The sequence below is a fragment of the Boleophthalmus pectinirostris genome, unplaced genomic scaffold, assembly GCF_026225935.1.
Source record: "Boleophthalmus pectinirostris isolate CB_2022bp ecotype Guang Dong unplaced genomic scaffold, ASM2622593v1 HiC_scaffold_8, whole genome shotgun sequence".
NCBI lineage: Eukaryota > Metazoa > Chordata > Actinopteri > Gobiiformes > Gobiidae > Boleophthalmus > Boleophthalmus pectinirostris.
In genome coordinates, this window is record NW_026571515.1 from 25,958,293 (window position 1) to 25,977,461 (window position 19,169).

Below are 19,169 nucleotides of genomic sequence, written 5' to 3' on the forward strand. Positions count from 1 at the left end.
TTTGCAAATAGATACATAGTCATAATATTTCTCTCTCAATAGTCATAACTAATAGTTTTATTGTCCATAGACATTTTAATAACTGCCTGTACACAAGCATAGACAACACTAAGACATTTAAAGCTATGCATACAATGATAAACAGCCTGTTTTAAGGCCTCACTAGTTAGACTAAAAAACTAATTATGTAGAACATATTTTATACTGGAGTCATCAAATAATGTTTATCCACTAATAAACACCTCCTTGATGTAGTTGCACAAGTACATTGACAGAATTCCTTTGCTGAATGCCACTCATACCAAGAAACATGGCTGTTCCTGACCTTTGCAGTGGGTTCCTATGACAGAGTTTTGCTGTGGTCTGGTGTCTGGGGTGATGGTGTAACAGAAGCCCAGTGCTCATTGTCAGACAGATCAGTTATCTGCTGATCAGTGTCTGTGTGCCCTCTGCAGCACTACACCCCAGCCTCAACACTTAAGGGCACATTTTAATGAAAAGCCGAGAACGCAGAGAGAAACAGAAGCATTTGAGTTGTTATTTACTGTTTGTTTGCAAGTGCGTGCAGCCTATTCAGGAGAAGCTGTGTTTAATTAGACTGTAAAACAAGCAATGATCCAAGTGCACAGTAGCTCCAATATTCACAGAGACACTTGAAATGTGAGGAATGATTGGGACTAAACCTTCTAGATGCAATAAATCTTTGTTTCGTCGGCTGTTTTGTAGCAATTCTGTTTTTTATATCGCTATGGAGTGTCTACCAAAACAACATCTGGCTGTTGATGCTTGCGCACTTGGTCATGGATATTTCCTCACGCAAACAGAAGTAGCCCAACAACCTCACTGGTGTGTTTACATGCACACCAGAAATCTGATCATTATCTCATTTCTGGAGTTATCAGATTATTGAAATGTTATGTAAACAGTTAATATATTTACGTTGTTCACACACACATTGTTATAAGCAGGGTTTGTCAAAGAAAATGCAAAAAAGGGCAAAATGTTTAACTTTGAAAGAGTTATTTCAGAATGCATTGTCTTCCAAAATACACGTGTGACACGTGTTACCAGGGAGTTTCGATGATTAGAGTTCTTTTGAGCATTTAAGAATATAGCAATTATTAGATTTAATTAATGGGTTATTCTGATTTTTACTGGCCATTCAAATTTACTCATTGTGGCCAAAAGTCAGTCTGTCTAATTTAAATTGTTTAGTTGCAAATATTTGTCATGTTTTACCTTTATTGTGAGCCTCCAGTTGTGACAAGGAGTTTACAGCCACTTTGCAAAGTGAGCAGTACAGAAGCTTCTTGGCCTTGTCCTCCTCTGTCTCTGGGCTGGACGTCACGCTGGGGGCAGAGGGTCCGGACACAGGCTGCTCAGAGCTGGAGCTACCAGTGCTGCTAACACTGCTGGTGCCCCCACAGCCAGGAGAGGACGAGGCAGGGGGCATGAGGGGTGGAGTTGGGGCAGATAGCATGGGGCAGACAGAGGGAATGGGAGAGTCTAGAGGTGGTGTTGTTGGGTCGCTCAATGGAGGAAGCAGAGGTCCATTAATCTGGGGTATGGGATGAGTTTCATCTAGAAAGACAAAAAAAATACAATAAAACTGTGAGAATAGGATTAAATACATGAGCTACACCTATCAAAATGATTTACTATTGACTTTATGGACTGTATTATAAACTATGTCTTGGCCACTCCCAGTTAAATGTGGAAAACCCAGCCTGCAGACAAAGAATAAACCAGTGAGTTCCCACTAAACATGGCACCACTGGTTATAGTGCACGCACTCATTTTATAGAACCAAGCATGTGCTGTAGTATGGGCAACAGTTTAATATGTTTTGGGCTTTTGAAGTGCTGACTGTGATCTGGCCATGATGTGGTCTCTTCATATTAAATGTTACACAGCCAAAAGGAAAACTAGGGCCCACTGACTTGGTGCCTTCCCACACACCTGTTGTTTTTAACTGGGGTCGAAACCAAATGCCACTTGCTTTGTCACAGAGCATTACACAAAGTCCAAAGTAAATATCATTAACGGGGGCCTCACAGGCGTCTAGCATTTCAGTGCCATTAGCCCTGAGCAGATTGTCATTGTTGTGGTCACATGGTGTTTTTTAAATAAGAGGATGTATGTTTATACATATATTTAAGCACACATGTTTCTGGTCAACCACTCCCTACGCAATGACTCTGGTATTCCCTAAGCAGTGGGTGTGGGCTGAGTAAGACCCCCTAATTTTGGGTGGGATATGCAGAACCCCCTTCATAAGGAGGGAGTGGGCCTTGGTCCAAACCCCAAAGGATGAGGCGCTGAGGGCAGACCATGAGAAAGCCCATTGGATTATTGTATTAGATGAAAAGAGTCTTTCTGGGAGCCAACAAATATTGACATTAACTGCTCAGTTTCCTTTTAAGGATTTCCATAAGCACAATAGTGTCACCTAATAGTCCATAAGGGACCTGATACTTTTGATAGTAGTTTTATATTATATTATTCTGTCTTTCATGAGAGATGACAGCAGATTTCCTGTAGCTGCTCCGTTGCATCATCCAGACTTAGATGCCATCTGAATGCTTTCCATTCCACTGCTTTCCTAGATCGAGATCTGTTCTCTTTCCACATTGGAAGCTTCCACTGCTGCTGTCAGGCAGATGTTTTTTTATAAGAAAGAAATATATATTTCTGACAGTGAGCAGTCTATAAACTGGACTGAGATCAAAGTACTCTGTAAGGCAGAAAACTGTGAGAGGAGATTTGTGGCTCTTAATGTGCCTACCTGCTCTGCCAGGGCACAGTCTGCACTGGTTTAGCCTTTAGAGGCTTTACCCAAGTGTAGTCAGTGAGTGGTTAAAGACAGAAATAGTACAGTCTTATAATAGTTTTATTTCTGAATGCCCACACACATTCAAGCAAACACACATGACTTCACTATCATAACAAGAATCAATATTCGAACTGCACAACCCATGTGGTTTGAGTTTAAGCAGAGGCACTATTGGCCAAATAGAAAATGCAAGAAGTGCTGGAGATGTGCCAATAGCAAACCATCAGATCTAGTCAGTCTAACCTGAAACAGCCAAGTCACTCCTCAAGTGTGTTTGAACAACTTTAGCTTGAGTTCTGGTCCCTGTGCACAGCTCTGCTCATTCACTGTCATTCTCCATAGTCAGGACTCACTCACAAGACCTCTTCCTCATGTTTGCATACTCAAATGAAAAACTCTCTCACACAAGCAGGGTTGAATTGTAACACTTCTTCACTGATTGCCCTAAATAAAGCCATCCTCAGGTACTTGGCTGTGCCTGCTGTGGGATATGCTCTAATTAAACATTGATAAGGCAGTTAGCTGCTCTCCCTCCATGCACCAACCTCACAGGTACAGAGAACTGTGCTATCCGAGGTGCAGGTCAGTATGAGAATAACTCAGTCCAGATGTGTTAGCCGCGCCTGGGGTGTCCACATCCACTTAATCCTATCAGGAAATTAAAGTATTATACTGCAATGAGAGAGGTGAAAAAGAAGTCCATAAACCATCTAAATCCAGATGGGCATTTGGGACTTGCTACTACAATCTGTCTGATTTATTTGTGTTTATTGTTCTCTTTAGAATGAGATACCTACAATAGTGATTCCATAAGGAAAATAACTTAATTAACTTAACTTAACTTACTTGCATATAGTCTTAACTATAATTTTCATGTTAAGATTAAATGAAAAGCTTTTGTTAGGAAGGCCATATCTATGCCAGTTCACTGTAAGTAGACAGTAGATATACTTCAAAAAATGTACGCCAAAAATAAAGAGACACAGCCATACCGAAACATACAAGTAAGTGTCATCTTTTAATATGGGGGACTTCAGATGTCCCCTTTTAGAGCTAGTTTGCTGAGAATGGAAATGGTGGAGATGGGAAAGAGGCATTTCTTCATTTCAGTGTATGAAGAGCATGCTTAACAGAGGTGGCGACTTGCAAGTCATGACTTGGACTCGAGTCAGTCGAGTCACTATTTTTAGGACTTGAGACTTGACTTGATAAAATAGACTTGGGACTCGACTTGGACTTGAAGCTCAATAACTTTAGGACTTTAAGCCTGTGACTTGAGAAGACTTGATGCTTATCCTAAAAAATATATGTTTTTAGGAAATACTTTTCTCTTTACAGTTGAGAAACACACACACACTTCTCTGTTTGTTACTTTGGATGTAACTGAAGTACTGTGATACAATATCCTCAAATATAATACAGTAATATACAGTACAAAACAGTAATATACAGTACAATACAGAAAACAGAGGGAACTCCAAAGAACATTCCATTTCACTGCAGGACGACTATATGACAAAATAACTGCATTTTAAAATTTTAATCTTGAAGTTCAAAGCAGACGACTTAGACTTAACTTGGACTTAAGGGCTAGTGACTAGAGTCTCGACTTGGACTTGCCTGTCTTTCACTTGGGACTTTACTCGGATTTGAGGCCAAAGACTTGAGACTTGCAAAACAATGACTTGGTCCCACCTCTGCTGCTTTGTATCTGTGATGATCGTATTGGCCAATCAGGCCTGATAGTGCTTAACGTAAACATAAAATATATAAATACCGTACACAAAGTAATGGAATTACATAATCACTGAAAATGAATGAAAACACTGTGCTGTTTGCAGCTCTGGGTTAGCAAAGTGAGCTGTGATACAGAAGTCGCTGAGGCAGGATTAGCCTGTCTGCTACTGGTGCCCCCTAATGCCTGAACTTAATCATTAACAAGCTACAAGAAACCCAATGCTAGCTTTACAAATTCATATATAATTCAGTGCTGTGCATTTTAACTCTATTTGGCCTGTTTAATAAAAGTCTCCCAACCACTCACAGCTTAACCATGCTAATGACATTTGAAGTATTGTTATCATTCAAGAACTTCATATACAAGAATGGAAACATAGGCACCTATATAGACACACTGTAAGAGCATATCAGCTTTTTGTAACATAATCCCAAAGTCAGCCGGGTAACCCTAGCCTTCACATGAAAGTCATCTGTTTAATTGACCTTGAGTGTGTGCGTGTGTGTGTGGGCTAAAGGGTGGTTTAGCAGACCCTGCATTACCCTGTCACACTGCACAGAGGAGCTGAGGGAGGAGACAAGAACGGAGTAAACAGCTGCCTCAACATCTCCCACTGCTCCAGCCAAACCCTTCCTTCAACACACCAAATCCCACAAAGCCACAGTGGCCTCCTCTTTAGGGGCCAAGCTCACCACATTCTACAAGACCATGGGCTATTCTGATCACTGCAAGCATGACTCACCAATGGTATTCAATATGCTTGATTGATAAGCCATAGGTCTTAGAACAGATGCAATCCAGAAAGAACATAATATCTAACGCATTATATCATTTAAAACTAATTTTATTAGAAATATTCCCAGTAAATAAAGTGAATACATACTTGGGCTTTTTGTGACTGTTCAAACTAAATTAATTGTTGATACATTAAAATAGTAACAAACTGCAACTTAGTGACAATAGCTGCAGTTTGAATTAAAATGTAACAGAATGGAATAACTCCACAGACGGCACTTTTGTTCAAACCACAAAAAACAGCAAACTGCCTCTCTGTGCTGTCTGAAAGCTGCACTATGGGAAATCTTCCACATCATTCCTTTTTAAGGCCTGCATGGTTACACTGAGCAGTCCCTGGTCTCCTTTGTACAATGTCTTTTTTTATTGCTGCCCTAAAGTGGCCTCTGCAAGTCTCAGTCCACCCTCCAGACACAGTCTTTCCCAATGGGGGATACAAACATGTGGACTGTCCCACACCACTAACAGGCACATCCACTGCACCAGAGATGCAGAGGGAGATGAGATGAGCTGTGGGGTCACGAGAATGTGGCTTGGATACAAAATAGCATTCTTTCACATGTTACTACTCTCGGATCTCAATCATGTCAGGCTTGTTTTGGCTCAGGGAGTGCGCTCTAATCACAACGCTGTGGGGGAAGGGGTGAGGGCACAGGAACAATCATGGACAAATTGCTGGCTCCATTTCAGAAGGTGCCACAGAAAATCAGTTACATAGAGCAGTAGTGTTGTTAGTAGATGCACTGTCTGCAGCAGAATCCAAATAATATGGAGAAAGGGGAGAGAAGCACGTGCAACATTATTGGCTAATTACGTAACTTTAACAGCATTCAATGTTAACATTCTAACAGTAATAATCATGTAAACTTGGCCAACAGTGACAAAAGTCTAAGAATTTAGTTGATATTTGTCATTCTTAATGGTCAATTATCAGTTTGCTTTAATTCACAACAAATCTTCTGTCATAAAGCTTTTCCTTTAAATTGCAATAATTAAAAGTCTGTTGTTTACCATCAGGATATTATAATTTATAAATAATATATCTGTTTTCAATAAGACAACATTCAATCTTGATCAATATGAGAGGGAAAATGTATTCTCTTTGTCATATGACTAGCCATACCAAAACCACCCTCAGTTTTCTCCCCCAGTTTGTCTGAGCTTGGGACTGGCACATGCTGAGACAATGTCCAACATAAAATACAAAACACCCAGCATGAGGAGTATGCTGTGACCTTTGTGCTGGTCAGTTGCTCCATATTGGCCTACTATAATGGGTTCGTTTCTTCATCTTGGCTCTCTGTCGACTACTGTAACCTCAGCAAATGTCACTGAAAAGATGGTGCTTCTATTTAGGTTTTTTTTTTTTTTTTTTTTGATCCAGGGACCAAGTGACACTGAGAGAATGGAAAATCACAGAAGGAAGGAGAAGGGCAGAGGCTCAACAGAACCAGCACTGTGCCAAGAAATATAACTGGAAATAGGATGATCAGAGCACAGTGCAAACCTAATGGCATCCCACTAAAGATGAGGATTAAAATTCTGCTCTTAGCAACTGGTAAATAATTGCAGCCAACAATAAATTACTTTCTTTTACTCTCTTACAATCTGTTGTCTGTATGCCAATTAAAAAGAACTGTCTTAATTATATCTACCAAGGAAGTTGTCTTTTTTTGTTCTTAACAAATAGCATCATAATTTAATGGTAGACTTTCAGAAATGGTTCAAAATAGAGAACTGATTACTTTTTTAATGTTGACGATGTAATTGTCATGGTGAAGGTCTTTTTATTTCTGTGATTTTTTTTTACATCTGCCTTTATCTGCATATGTATACTAGCAGTCAAAAGTTTGGACACACCTTCTTTTTCTTATTTTTGTATACATTTACTTTCTACATTTTATATACACAAAGTGAAATAACTAAACTCAGTATTATTTTATATTTAGTTTTACTCAAATTCCTTAGTAGCTTTGTGGACTACAAACCCTTGGCCTTCTCAAGGGTCAAGGGCCAAGGGTTTGTCAGGGTCAAGAAATGCAAGAAGTGCAAAGCAGTGATCAAAGCAAAGAGTGAAGTTTTTTTTTTAATGTTTACTGCTTTCCATACATGTCCATTCATAGTTATGATGCCTTAATTGAGTATCTACAATGTAAATAATGATGGAAATAAAGAAGAAACATACATGAAAAATTGTGTCCAATCTTTTGACTGGTAGTGTACAGACTACAGTTAAAACTTAAACTATTCTGAACTGTAAATCATAAGCAATCCAACAATTGTTATACAGTCAGTTGTATCAATGGAAATCAAAATTTATAACAAAATATAATCCCACTTACTGCAACCATAATAATAATGATAAAAAGTGAAAAATAAACAATTCTAAACCAAATTATCTTTTGAATGGCCAAATGCCCACAAAATGTTGCTTATAAAAAGCACAACTGAAACTCATCAATAATAAGTGGCATATGATTTACATTAGTGTCCCCTAAAGGATGGCTCCTTATTAGTTAATATAATGATGATAATATGATCTGATGTTGAGTGAGTAACAAGAGTCCAAAGCACGACCTTTATCACTGGCCCATTGCAGATTCCCCATTAAGACGTATTAAACTGACATAAGCACATCAACAGCATTGTGAGGATCTTTGAAAGCGTGCCATTCACCTGCTCTGAGGCTAAACACACTCTTAACTGGGGACACATATTTGAAGTGAACAAAGCATTGCTGTGGCCAGGATCGGACTAATGACAAGGGTTGTTTCAATGCGCTGCAATAATAATGCCATCAGCCTGTCACTCAGTCTCAGATACCATGCAGAGAGATAGAAAGACAGAGACAGAGAGAGAAGGGAAGAGAAGAGAAAGTGAGAAAGAGAAAGAGAGAGAGAGGGGGGGGGGGGGGGCGCGCCTGATTTGTAGTCCTTTTCTGACCAGAAGATTAATTAAAGAGCACATTTAGCTTCCTTTAAATCTAGTGGAAAAAAACAAACTATTCAAACCCACAATCTGTCTTGAATTTTAAGTAGTCACATTTAATCTGCACTAGCTTTGAGCAAACCCTTCCAGAAACCCAAATGCTGACCCAGACTAGAATAACTTGTAATGAACTTGCCCTGTCACTAGTAGGTGCAATGAATACATTTTACATGATGATATATTGGCTTAAGAGGAGACTGAGAGTTTTGGCTTGAATGAATGCATTTCTTCTGTTTTAAGTTGAGCCCTGTTTTCCTTCAGTCATCTGACGATCATCTGTTTTCATCAAGCGTTTGCCAGAATTTGTAACACTTTTCCAACATGCTCCAAATCTAGAATTTTATGTTCAATAAAAATGAATTACCTCAACATTTTATCTGTGTTTCATTACCATTCTCAAACGTCCAGCACAATTCAATTATAGTAAAAATCTGTGTTTTATGCTGAAGTCTTCATTGTGTTATTTTCATAGTGACTTGTTTTTCTGAGTTAGAAATATGGCCTAGAGTTCCTGTTATGTGTTTTTGCTTTGGCTGAGGTTGTGTTGGCTGGAGTCACTGGTGACCACACAATGACCTGATATGTTTGCATAGAATGGGGGACTCAAAAACTGTAATTTCATATTTGTGTGTTTATGTGTTTTTTTTCCTCTTTGGCTTTCCCGATCTAGGGCCACCTCAGGAAAATAACATATTATCAGAGCGGTAATAATAACCGTAAGATTATCATGTTTTTCAGGATAAGTGTAACATGTGTGTGGCAAGGCCCCTCCAGGGATCAAGGTTATACGTGCTTCGTAAGATTTGACTTTCCTCACTTACAACAAAAGAAAGAAGACATGATTCCCCAAAGTTCATGGGAAAAACTTGAGTCTTCTTGGTTCTTGGAGCACTCACCTGGTTTGCTGGTTGGCTCACTGTCAGAGGTACTGCTGTGGACTCCAGGCGGTGATGGAGACGAGGTGGGGGGCACAGTAGGAGGTTTGTCCCCGTCTTGAGGACGACTCTTGGAGGTCTCGATGCCTTTGACTCTCCTGGCGTGGCGGTTGCCTTTGTAATGTGCTTCTGCCTGGCTCTGCACAGAACACATGAAGGAACAGCAACAGCAGCAGGTGAATAAAACAGTGGAGGGTAGCACACACACATTTGCATGTCTTTATGACAGCATGTTATTCAATATACACTGGGGACACAGTCACAGACTGCAGACAGCTTTACAGTGAAGAGATGGGTGGATTACTGGTATACAGTGATGTAATACCAGACACATTCAAGGGCCAAAGACTCTACTTTCGGTCAGCCTAAATTTTTCATACACTTCTTGGGTATGGGGTGTCTGCACCAGCAGTAACACTTGATGAACAGTTCCTATCATTTCATGCTATCCACAGAAGGAACAAGTAGAATGCTTACATGAACAATATTTCATTTACTTTACATTACGTAATGTCATGCAATATGCATTATGTAATAACATGCAATATCTTAATTTAGAAATTATAGCAATATCACGGTAAATGGAACATTTTGAATTAGAATTAAAAAAAGAATACAAAACATGAATTACAGAATGAATAAAATATTAATAAATACAATTCATATAATAATAATAATCATCATAATAAAGTGAAAGAAAACTCTGATTGCACACCAACAGCTGAATGAGACTTTTCAAAATCAATATCTAGAAGCATTGTGATTTACTGAATATCAGTACAAATTAATAATTTGGCAGTAGAGTGTGCAGAGTAGACACTGTGGCTGCCAATGCAAGGTCCCAGCCTTCATTATTAGAGCCACATTGACTGACATGCCAGTGAGAGTTGAGCTTGGGGTCAGCGGGATGCCTGAACTATTTGCTTGGCGCACTCATCTGCTTCATTTTGACCTGCTTTCAAAACATGCACACTGTAATATTATTACAGTGGACAGATTACCATTACAACGAGCCTTCAACAATAAAAAACTAGCAGCTGGGAAAAATAACTCAAGATCTAGATTAGATTGGGATTTGAAGTGCATTACTGTAGTGAGAAACGTATTGCAGAAGCTTCAATGAGCAACTTGCTACCGGCTAATATGTTTGTCTAGACAGTAAACAAAAGAGTAATCTATCTAGATAGCTCAGGCGAGTTACAGAATATCTCACATCAAAACAATATGGCGGAAGGGAAGTATGTTGCTATAAAGAGATGCCGCCACAAGTCTAGCTTTAGTGTCCATGTGTTACAATGGTACATAAACACACGCCTGGATCATGGGATATTTATATAACCTTTTATGTACCATACCATACTGCCATAATGCTTACAGTGGGATTATACTCTGATCAGACATTTTACCACTGACAGGTGAAGAGAAATGATATCTTCATAGAGGTTGTGTGGAAACAATAAAACAAACATTTGACCTTGGAGATTAAGTGTTAAGAGCAAGAAAACTTGCAAGCACAAGGTTGGTCAATGTTTAAACAAAAGGTATCAGCTTCAAATACACAGATAAATGCCAGTAGACCTGTCACGATAACAAATTTTGAAGTGTGATATAATGCTGAAAAAAATGTAGACAATAGTGAAACTGAAACTCATTTATGTCACTGATTCAAAACCCAAGAGCAGATTTATACCACAAAAACTATTCTAAATGTACAATATCATTTAAAAATCATAAGCACCAATATATAAACAAACATGAGAATGAAACACCTTATTAAGTTATTAATTCAACTTTCTACAGCTCAAATCTTAACATATAGCCAAAAACAACCATAAATTTCCCAGTAGTGCAAAGAAAATGTATAAATAATAAATATTGACCCCAAAAAATATTGTTCCAACTTTCATATATTGAACAATAATTCAATATAGTAATTATCGTGACAGGCCTATGCTAGTCCTAGTAAAACAGCATTGTGTATTTGATTATACTGTGTATAGGATTCTTGCTTTTGCTGCTCTGTAAAGAATCATAGACAATGCCACTTATTGTGCATAATAGTGTTGTAGCCTTGTATTGTTACACTGTTTGCTCAGCATATGTTTATTTTTAATAGTCATTTACTTAGAATTTTGCTTGTGTATTTCTATTCTCCTCCTGCATTTGAACATCGGAATTTCTCCATTGTGGGACAAATGTTTATAGATCAGACATGTTACAGTAGTACATAAGATAAAACTAGTCTGATTGCTGTCTTCTTCAAGGCTCATAGTCAAATAGTTTCCCTTTTTTAATGAACGTGTCCTGCCATGTGGCCACATAAAAGTACAAAAAAGAGGCTATGATAAGATTAGTGTAAAGTGGTTGGATCAGTGTGTCTTGAAGAGGGGCTGACAGCTGCCGTATGTGCTGAAAGCCAGGAATATTTTCAGTGACACTTAGGACATTGTACTGACCACAGGATCACAGCGAGATGGCCTAACAAAAGAAGCTGGGGCTGATGGGTAATGCCTATGAGCCCCACTGTACTGTACCCACGCTGTATGTGTCTGATGGCTTCCACTTGAATTAGTATCTGGCATGCTTCTTGTAAATATAAACTGTTTCTTAGTTTAGCTATCCCTGCTGTATCCAAACAAGGGGGCCTTAAGAAAGAGTTCAGCAAATGCCCTGAGATCAAGATGGACAGAGACTCAGGGAGAAGAAAAGGTCAATAATGTCAGAGATCTGAGAGGGATCCAAAGGTGTATGATGCAGTGTGGACAGGCAGCTCCAGAAGTTTGCTTAACCCCTGTCTGCAGGCCAAAGGGATCAACTGGCCAACAGCTGTTGAGAATACGCCTGAATAAAGAAGAGGGAGATGGAAGGACGTACTGCTACTAAGGAAGCTGTACAATATGAGAAAAACATCTAGAATAATTGATTTGTGCAACAACACCATTGGGCAAATTCACTGTTGGTAATCAAAATAGTTAAAAGCAAAAGTGTGGTGCTCATAATCAAAACAATATTGGCAAGAGATGGAAACAGTGGTTATGTTATCTACTAAAATTAAGGGAAGACAATGTGGTGGAAAAAATGTATACAACGTTTTCTTTGGGGCCATCTATTTGATCATGGTTCATTTATGCTTTGTATTTTTCTGTTGCATTTGAGATAAATGAAGTCATCTGCTTCTTCTGAAAGCTCACAGTCACTGTGATTGGTTCGAGAACAAAGTGGGAAAAAGAGATGCATTCAACTGAGAAATAGTGAATCACAATATCACCAATATTGCAGATCGTCATAGGGATGAGATCACGATTAGAGTTTTATCACCATATCACCCATCCTTAACTGAAATGATAGTAATACATTTCATTTTTTTCCCATTCAAATATTGATGTTGGATGTGTGTGTGCATGTCTTCCCTGAACTCAAACTGCACAAGTGGGTAACTGTCTTTCTGAGGGAGACGAGTGTGATGTTGGAGTGTAGCAGCTGCAGCTTCAGATCAAAGCAGAGAAAGGCAAAGAGGAAGTGAAAAGTGAGGGAGAACCCGAGCTGTGGGCGAATGAGAGTGCGTGAAGGAGACTGAGGAGAAGAGGACGGAGCTCACTGCAGCAACAGTGACATTGGTCAATGCAGCGCCACAGAGCTGTGATGTCACTAATGCAGCAGCAGCCACAAGGTTATTCTGCATACAGCATAATGCCTTTAGCACCTCACAGGACACGCACAGCAGTCGCAATCCCAAAATGCAATGGGGCTGTCAGACCTGGACACTAACACATGGCCATGACGAATGCATCATAAAATAAGTAGTGGCAGGCAATTTTAGGTATTTCCACACTGTAAATAATGTAGCAAAAAGGGAAAGACAGACAAGAATAATAGCTAAAGAGGATACAGCCAGACATGAGGACAGGAGTGCCTAGAAAATGATCAAATGTGTCAGGTGAATTGCAGATAAAATGAAGCGTGAAATACTGAGATAGTGCACGGTTAGGGCAGGACGCCATGATTGGGCCTTCAAAGAACCTCCTCTGATGATGACACAGATTAAACAGCAAACCCATTTCAAATGTTCTGACTTAAACAACAGTGTATACAGGCGGAGCACACCGAAAATATCAAGGAAGGAGAAAAGGACTTTCATCAACACTGGAGCTGCAAAAGTCAGTCTTTAATCTGCACAGTTTCCCGCTGTTTTATTTCAGTCCATGAAAAATTCGGCTTGATGTGGCATTATGTAAAAAGAGCAGCGTGGGTAGGGAGTCTGTCTGAAGCTTTCTGGGGGAGGTAGCTTAGTGGAGCAGCACAAACTATACATGAGCTGTCATACATTCACAATGGCTGATCTACTGCAGTGAGGGCTTTGATACAGCAGTGACAAGGAGGGGCTATATGCACACATGCCACATTCACAAAGTCACATGTCTGGTGTTAGAAAGCATGAACCTAAACCTGAGCACTAAACATGTCAACAAATGTCCATGTGCTTCTCAACAGGCATACCACCACTAATCTATGCTTTAAGAAGGGACAGGTCATTTTTATGTTTTGGCGTTGACAATGGACAACATGCAAACTCACATCAGTGACTTATGAATTTATTATGATTTTGTGAAATGCTTTTTTCACCAAATGAAACAATATCAAAAAGCATATCTTATGATGGTGGTTATTATTAGGCTTTTGTTAGGCTTTAATACAGTAAGTCCCCTCTTTTACCATTAGCTATTCTGGGGACACCAACTACTGTCTTATAAGGAAGATGTTATGGAACAACAAGTTATCATGATAAAATATGCTATATGAGTAATTTAACATGCCTACGGATCCACTGTTAAGTGTTTTGGGACTGCGACCCCTAGCTTGAGAATCATTGTATTAGAGCCTGCATTTTTTTATTAGATTATTATGATTTAAAATAAAATAATGTACAGGCTACAGTAGGCTGGCTAAATGATGAATAAGCCCAGAGAAGACCACATTCTAATAAGCAATGACCTTTTTACAGAAAAGTTGCAGTTAACTTTTAAACATTTTTACATTGTTTTATGACTTATGCCGTATGTCAAATAAAACCACCATTCACAATACACATGATGCATATAAGATTTAAGAGCCTCTTGCTATATTGAACAACATGGATCAAAACCTCCCATTGCAGTGTCTCTTCTATAAAACTGCTTCCTGTCGACTGAAGATTTACAGTGAGACAGATTACAGGCTTGTGCTTCTGTGGCCACATGGAAGCCTTGATTGTAGACCTGACGAGTATATATAGCCCTGGTCCACACCCTAACGCTGAGTGCTGTGGACGGGCGCATGCTTTGGCCTGGGTCTGAGTAGAGCCAAATTACAAAGTGTACACGTGACACCACTGTCTGTCCTTTTGGTCCATAGAGGAAAAACAGAGAGAAAGGATTGGACTGGTGCAAGACTAGAAAACGTTCACATGATGTTTGTTAATCTGCCATTACTCATCTGTGCAGGTTGCCCACAATGTGTGATTAAACTTGCATTACAAGTTTATGATCACAATAAACTGAACCATATGGCCAGAAAGATTAAAATAAAGAACGAAATAAAGCATGCAGGATTAATTTGACATTGTTGACTTAGTGACTCACTAAAAATACCTCATACATGTGTTCACTATCAGGATAGCATCATCCAGTTTTGACAAGCTAGAGGAATTTCCATGTTTAAAGCCAAAATATCACTGTTATCGGTTACACTGGCTCATTGGATTCTGCATTCTGTCTTATGGACCAAAAATACCATATTACTTACTAGTCTTGGCAATCTCTTTTTCTTTGGATTGTTGCTAATTGCTGTGCATGTATGATTTTGCACATTTCTTTCGCACTCAGCTACAACTGTTCCTGTGCTCTTGTGATTATTTGACTCTAGTCTTAAAACAAATTAAATTCCACCAGACTCCGGACAGCTGAAACGTAACACAAACAAATGTAGCATATCCTCAGGAGAGCAAACAGGATGTGGGGCCTTATGAACACAGTGGAGAAATGCCTAGATTATCAAAGAATGTCAAAATGTAATTCAAAATGTGATGACGAAATGTAGTGTTTCTTTACGGGACTGTACCTCGGAGTTGAAGCGGATTTGACAGACGTTACAGGAGATGATTGGCCTCTTGGTTTTGACCAGAGGGACTCCAAAAGTGTGGTTGATCACAGCCTTCTGCACCGGATCCATCTAAAGCACAGAGGAGAAACATAGAAAGAGAATAAGAACAGGAAAATGTCTGGCGGCCATATTTCATACACTACTCTCACAGCTCCTTGTGAGGACAGACCATTACAAAGAAGGGTTGAACACAAAGTGGCCTTCAGCCTGATGAATGGGGCACCCCGAGGTCTTTAGACAACAATGCATGCACAAGATTTCTATTGAGTCAGTGTGTGGTGATACTGAGATTTCCTAATAAAATTTTGAAAGGAATACAGACTTCTTGTTTGGGGTAAAATGTCATCTCCGTTCTACAATTAATGAATCTCTTTAGATGCCACTATCTCTGCATATTTTGTTGTGATCACACCATGAAAAATTGCTTGGAGGTTAGAGCATTTGTCAGAAGCAACAGAAATAGCTTAAAATGGCAATGACATAGTGAAACAAACAAACAAACAAACAAACTGCACCAATCATTCAGAAAAACATGACATAAGTTACAGTTATAAGTAGTAACACATGTTTTTTTTATTTAACCTTTATGCTGTGTGTATTGTTATTAGGTGTTTACAACATGTTAATCCCAGATCAGTTTTCAATCCAAATAGTCCTTGGAGAGTGTTAATAGTCTCAGCTGCATTGTCAATCATTGGTGGCAACTTAAGCACCTTGTTTAAATTTAACTGGCTAGCTTTAGCATGTCAGTGGCTAATCCCTCTGTTTTAACACTGATCAGATGGGCATCATTCCAATTACTTGTGTTTGAAAATGACACTAGGTTAATGATGATAGCTCATAGATCATAGCCTGGCGTCAATGGCTGGTGAAGTTTAATTGTGGTGCTGTTCAAATAGAAGTCAACAAGGAATTATAAAATTATTCAATGTAAACACATATCATGTTATGTCTATGCTTCGTAAAAATATTCCAAAAACATGTCCAAGTTGAATTCTTGGCTTTAATGGAAAAATGAGTCAAATTTTGGCTTATTGCTGTAGAGTAATTTGGCTAATGACCAGGTTTATAACTCAAGGCTACTCTACGCCTAGAGAGTGTCATCTTATAAACAAACTGAAGAATTTGGCCGAAGGAGGGACCAAAAGAAAGACTAAACTATTCAAGTTTCTGTGGAAGTGTTACTCAGCAACCGTGAGGAAACACGGCAAACAGAGCCCAACAGAGCCCAGGCATGTGGCCCTGACAGGATGGTACAGAAACACGCCATCTGGAGGGCTGTATGAATCAGGGGGAGATGGACGGATGGGAGGAAGTGGTGACGAAGAAAAGCAGAGAAGTGAAAGGGAGTTTGGGGCCCAGTCCGGACGTCCTCCCATCACACTCTCTTATCGCATCTGGCTGTTTCTCAACCACATAAATCCACAATTCCCTGAAGCGTCCCTCTAAAGAAAAGTCATCTGTGATAACTGGTCAAATAATATGCATTCAATTACTGCAATAAGAGATAATAATGCATTTGGTACATTTGTGTTAATAAACAAATTAGGATTTGGCTTATTTCTCTTCTCACAGTTTTCTTCTTACAATGAAGGCCTGCCAGTGCACTTCGAATTATTTTGAATAATGCAACATGCAAACATATTGGGTATCCTTAAAGGCATTATGATTCAAGGCGTCATTATTCATGTCACCTTAGACTAAAAATATTCATCTATGGACCCCTAAACCAGCCAATTAAATGGTTATTATCAACACATATAATGGCAGGTTTTGACATAATAAAACACAAAAACACTAAATGCCAAATGTTATAATAAATGTATGTAACTTTATGGGACTGTGGATGTGGAAATGCTTCACTCTCCTTTAAGTTGCAATGTGTCCAAAGACTGGGTGTGGATCGGCTATGATCTATTGAACTGGACTGCACTGAAAAATAATACTAATGAAATGAAGAAAACATTCACTCTGCCAGGAAGCCTTTCAGAGAGCTATAGTCATAACCCCTTTGCCTAAACGTTAGCCAAAACTTAGTCTCATGGACTGGAGGAAAGCCTTACAGTGTCAGAATGTTTCCAAAATATTGTGGTCGAATCAGAATCTAAAGTGACACTCATTTATTAGACTGTTAAGTTATAAATAAATCGTATGAGGTAAAGACAGCTATTTCAAGAGTCTATAGTTAGTTTAAGTGCTTAGTGAAAGTGGTAACAGCGATGGCAGACAACTACACCAGACAAACCACAGAGTCTAGCATCACAGTGTTCATGTCAACAACTCAGAAATAACCCAACACGCCTCTAGTGTAGACAATGCCACTTGAGCAGAAAGAAACTTGACTTCCCATTTTTCATCTTAACTGTTTATGTGAACATATTTCATCCTTCCCTTTGGCATTGTCTATGTTTGATCAGTTCAGCAAAACATTTAAGAGAGTTGAATTCCAGTGACTATAATACACTATGAGACACACACTCTGCGCAGAGCGAGATAACAACCCCCTTTGAAGACAAGTTCCTCAGTTCTTTTGACTTGTGCCAGATTACAACAAAGCTGGAAAAAATCATCTTAAAGTGCTTTCTCAAACTCACCTTCTTCTCCTCTGTCTCTGCTGAGGTTTCTAGCTGCATTGGTGCTCCTGTTTGGGTCTCAGCATGTGTGAGACTGGCTACGCTGCATTCACTCATTCAGCTGCACTGGTCAGATACCAACTCAGAATCCTAACTCAAAAGATCTAGTCTAGAGATGCATTTCAAGTATAAGAGTTCCTTTCTCTTTTTCCTTACATACAGCTGAAGCAAAACAGAAACCAAATGTTATAGCTGACACATCATCAAACAAGTGCGTCTAAGCTCTCTCCTTCTCTCCGGCTTTCCCCTGTAAAGAGTATGTTCTCCGGCACAGCTCTGCGCTTGTCTCCTCCCCCTTCTGCTGGAGCTGGAACCTATCGCGCCCCATTCCTCATGCATACTCAATGTGTCCAGATGTACAGGGTCCTGCAAGTCAACCCCCACGCCCCCCTGTGCATGTTCGCACCATCGATCATATGTCATCAAAAGAAACTGGAGATTTGAGCCTCACCCATGCAACAACACCCCCTCCCAGTAAAAAGTCCCTAACCACAGCTACACACAGTGAACTTTTCGCCTCAGGCCATAGCCAAATTCACATAAATGATGATTAGGTCCCGTGGGAACTAAACCTATTCATTACATGGATATAATTTTAAGGAGCTGTTTTGATTGTGCAAATATTTGAAAACACATCAAAACTACAATGTTTAATTATTGCTTATCTGATTTATTAAATTGCATATATTACGCTGTATTAGGGTGTTATACTGTTGTTTCATTGTCAAAAACATACCTGCAGTTGTGTTTAGTTTCATTCATACATGTTTAACACACAAACCCTGCATATTTAAGATGAGTTCTTCTCTCAAACAGAAAGCACTTGGTTCCACCTTGTGATGTCATGTGGAAATACAGGAAGTGCTTTTAAAACTCCATACACCTTTAATAGAATCATTTGGATAATTTCATTCTACCGGTCTCTACTGAACTAAAGGTAAAAAGTAGCTGTTAACTTGAAAGATTCATGACATCACAATGTGGAAGAGAGCATTTTGAGGTTTGGAGATGTAGACAGACAAATTATGCAGCGTTACTCAAACTTGTGAGAATGAAATAAAACACAACTCCAGGTATGCTTTTAATGTGGTAACAGCATTATAACATGG

General features: G+C 39.2%; 1 protein-coding gene across 1 annotated transcript in view; it reads right to left on the bottom strand.

The window, feature by feature from the left end:
* znf385a (zinc finger protein 385A) overlaps positions 1–19,169 on the bottom strand; it is a 59,216-nt gene that overhangs the window by 5,810 nt on the left and 34,237 nt on the right. The window contains exons 3-5 of the mRNA XM_020929887.2: positions 15,386–15,496; positions 9,251–9,428; positions 1,240–1,581 (exon numbers count right to left, since the gene is read on the bottom strand). Coding sequence (XP_020785546.1) covers positions 1,240–1,581; positions 9,251–9,428; positions 15,386–15,496 — 631 coding nt within the window. The remainder of the gene's footprint in view (positions 1–1,239; positions 1,582–9,250; positions 9,429–15,385; positions 15,497–19,169) is intronic.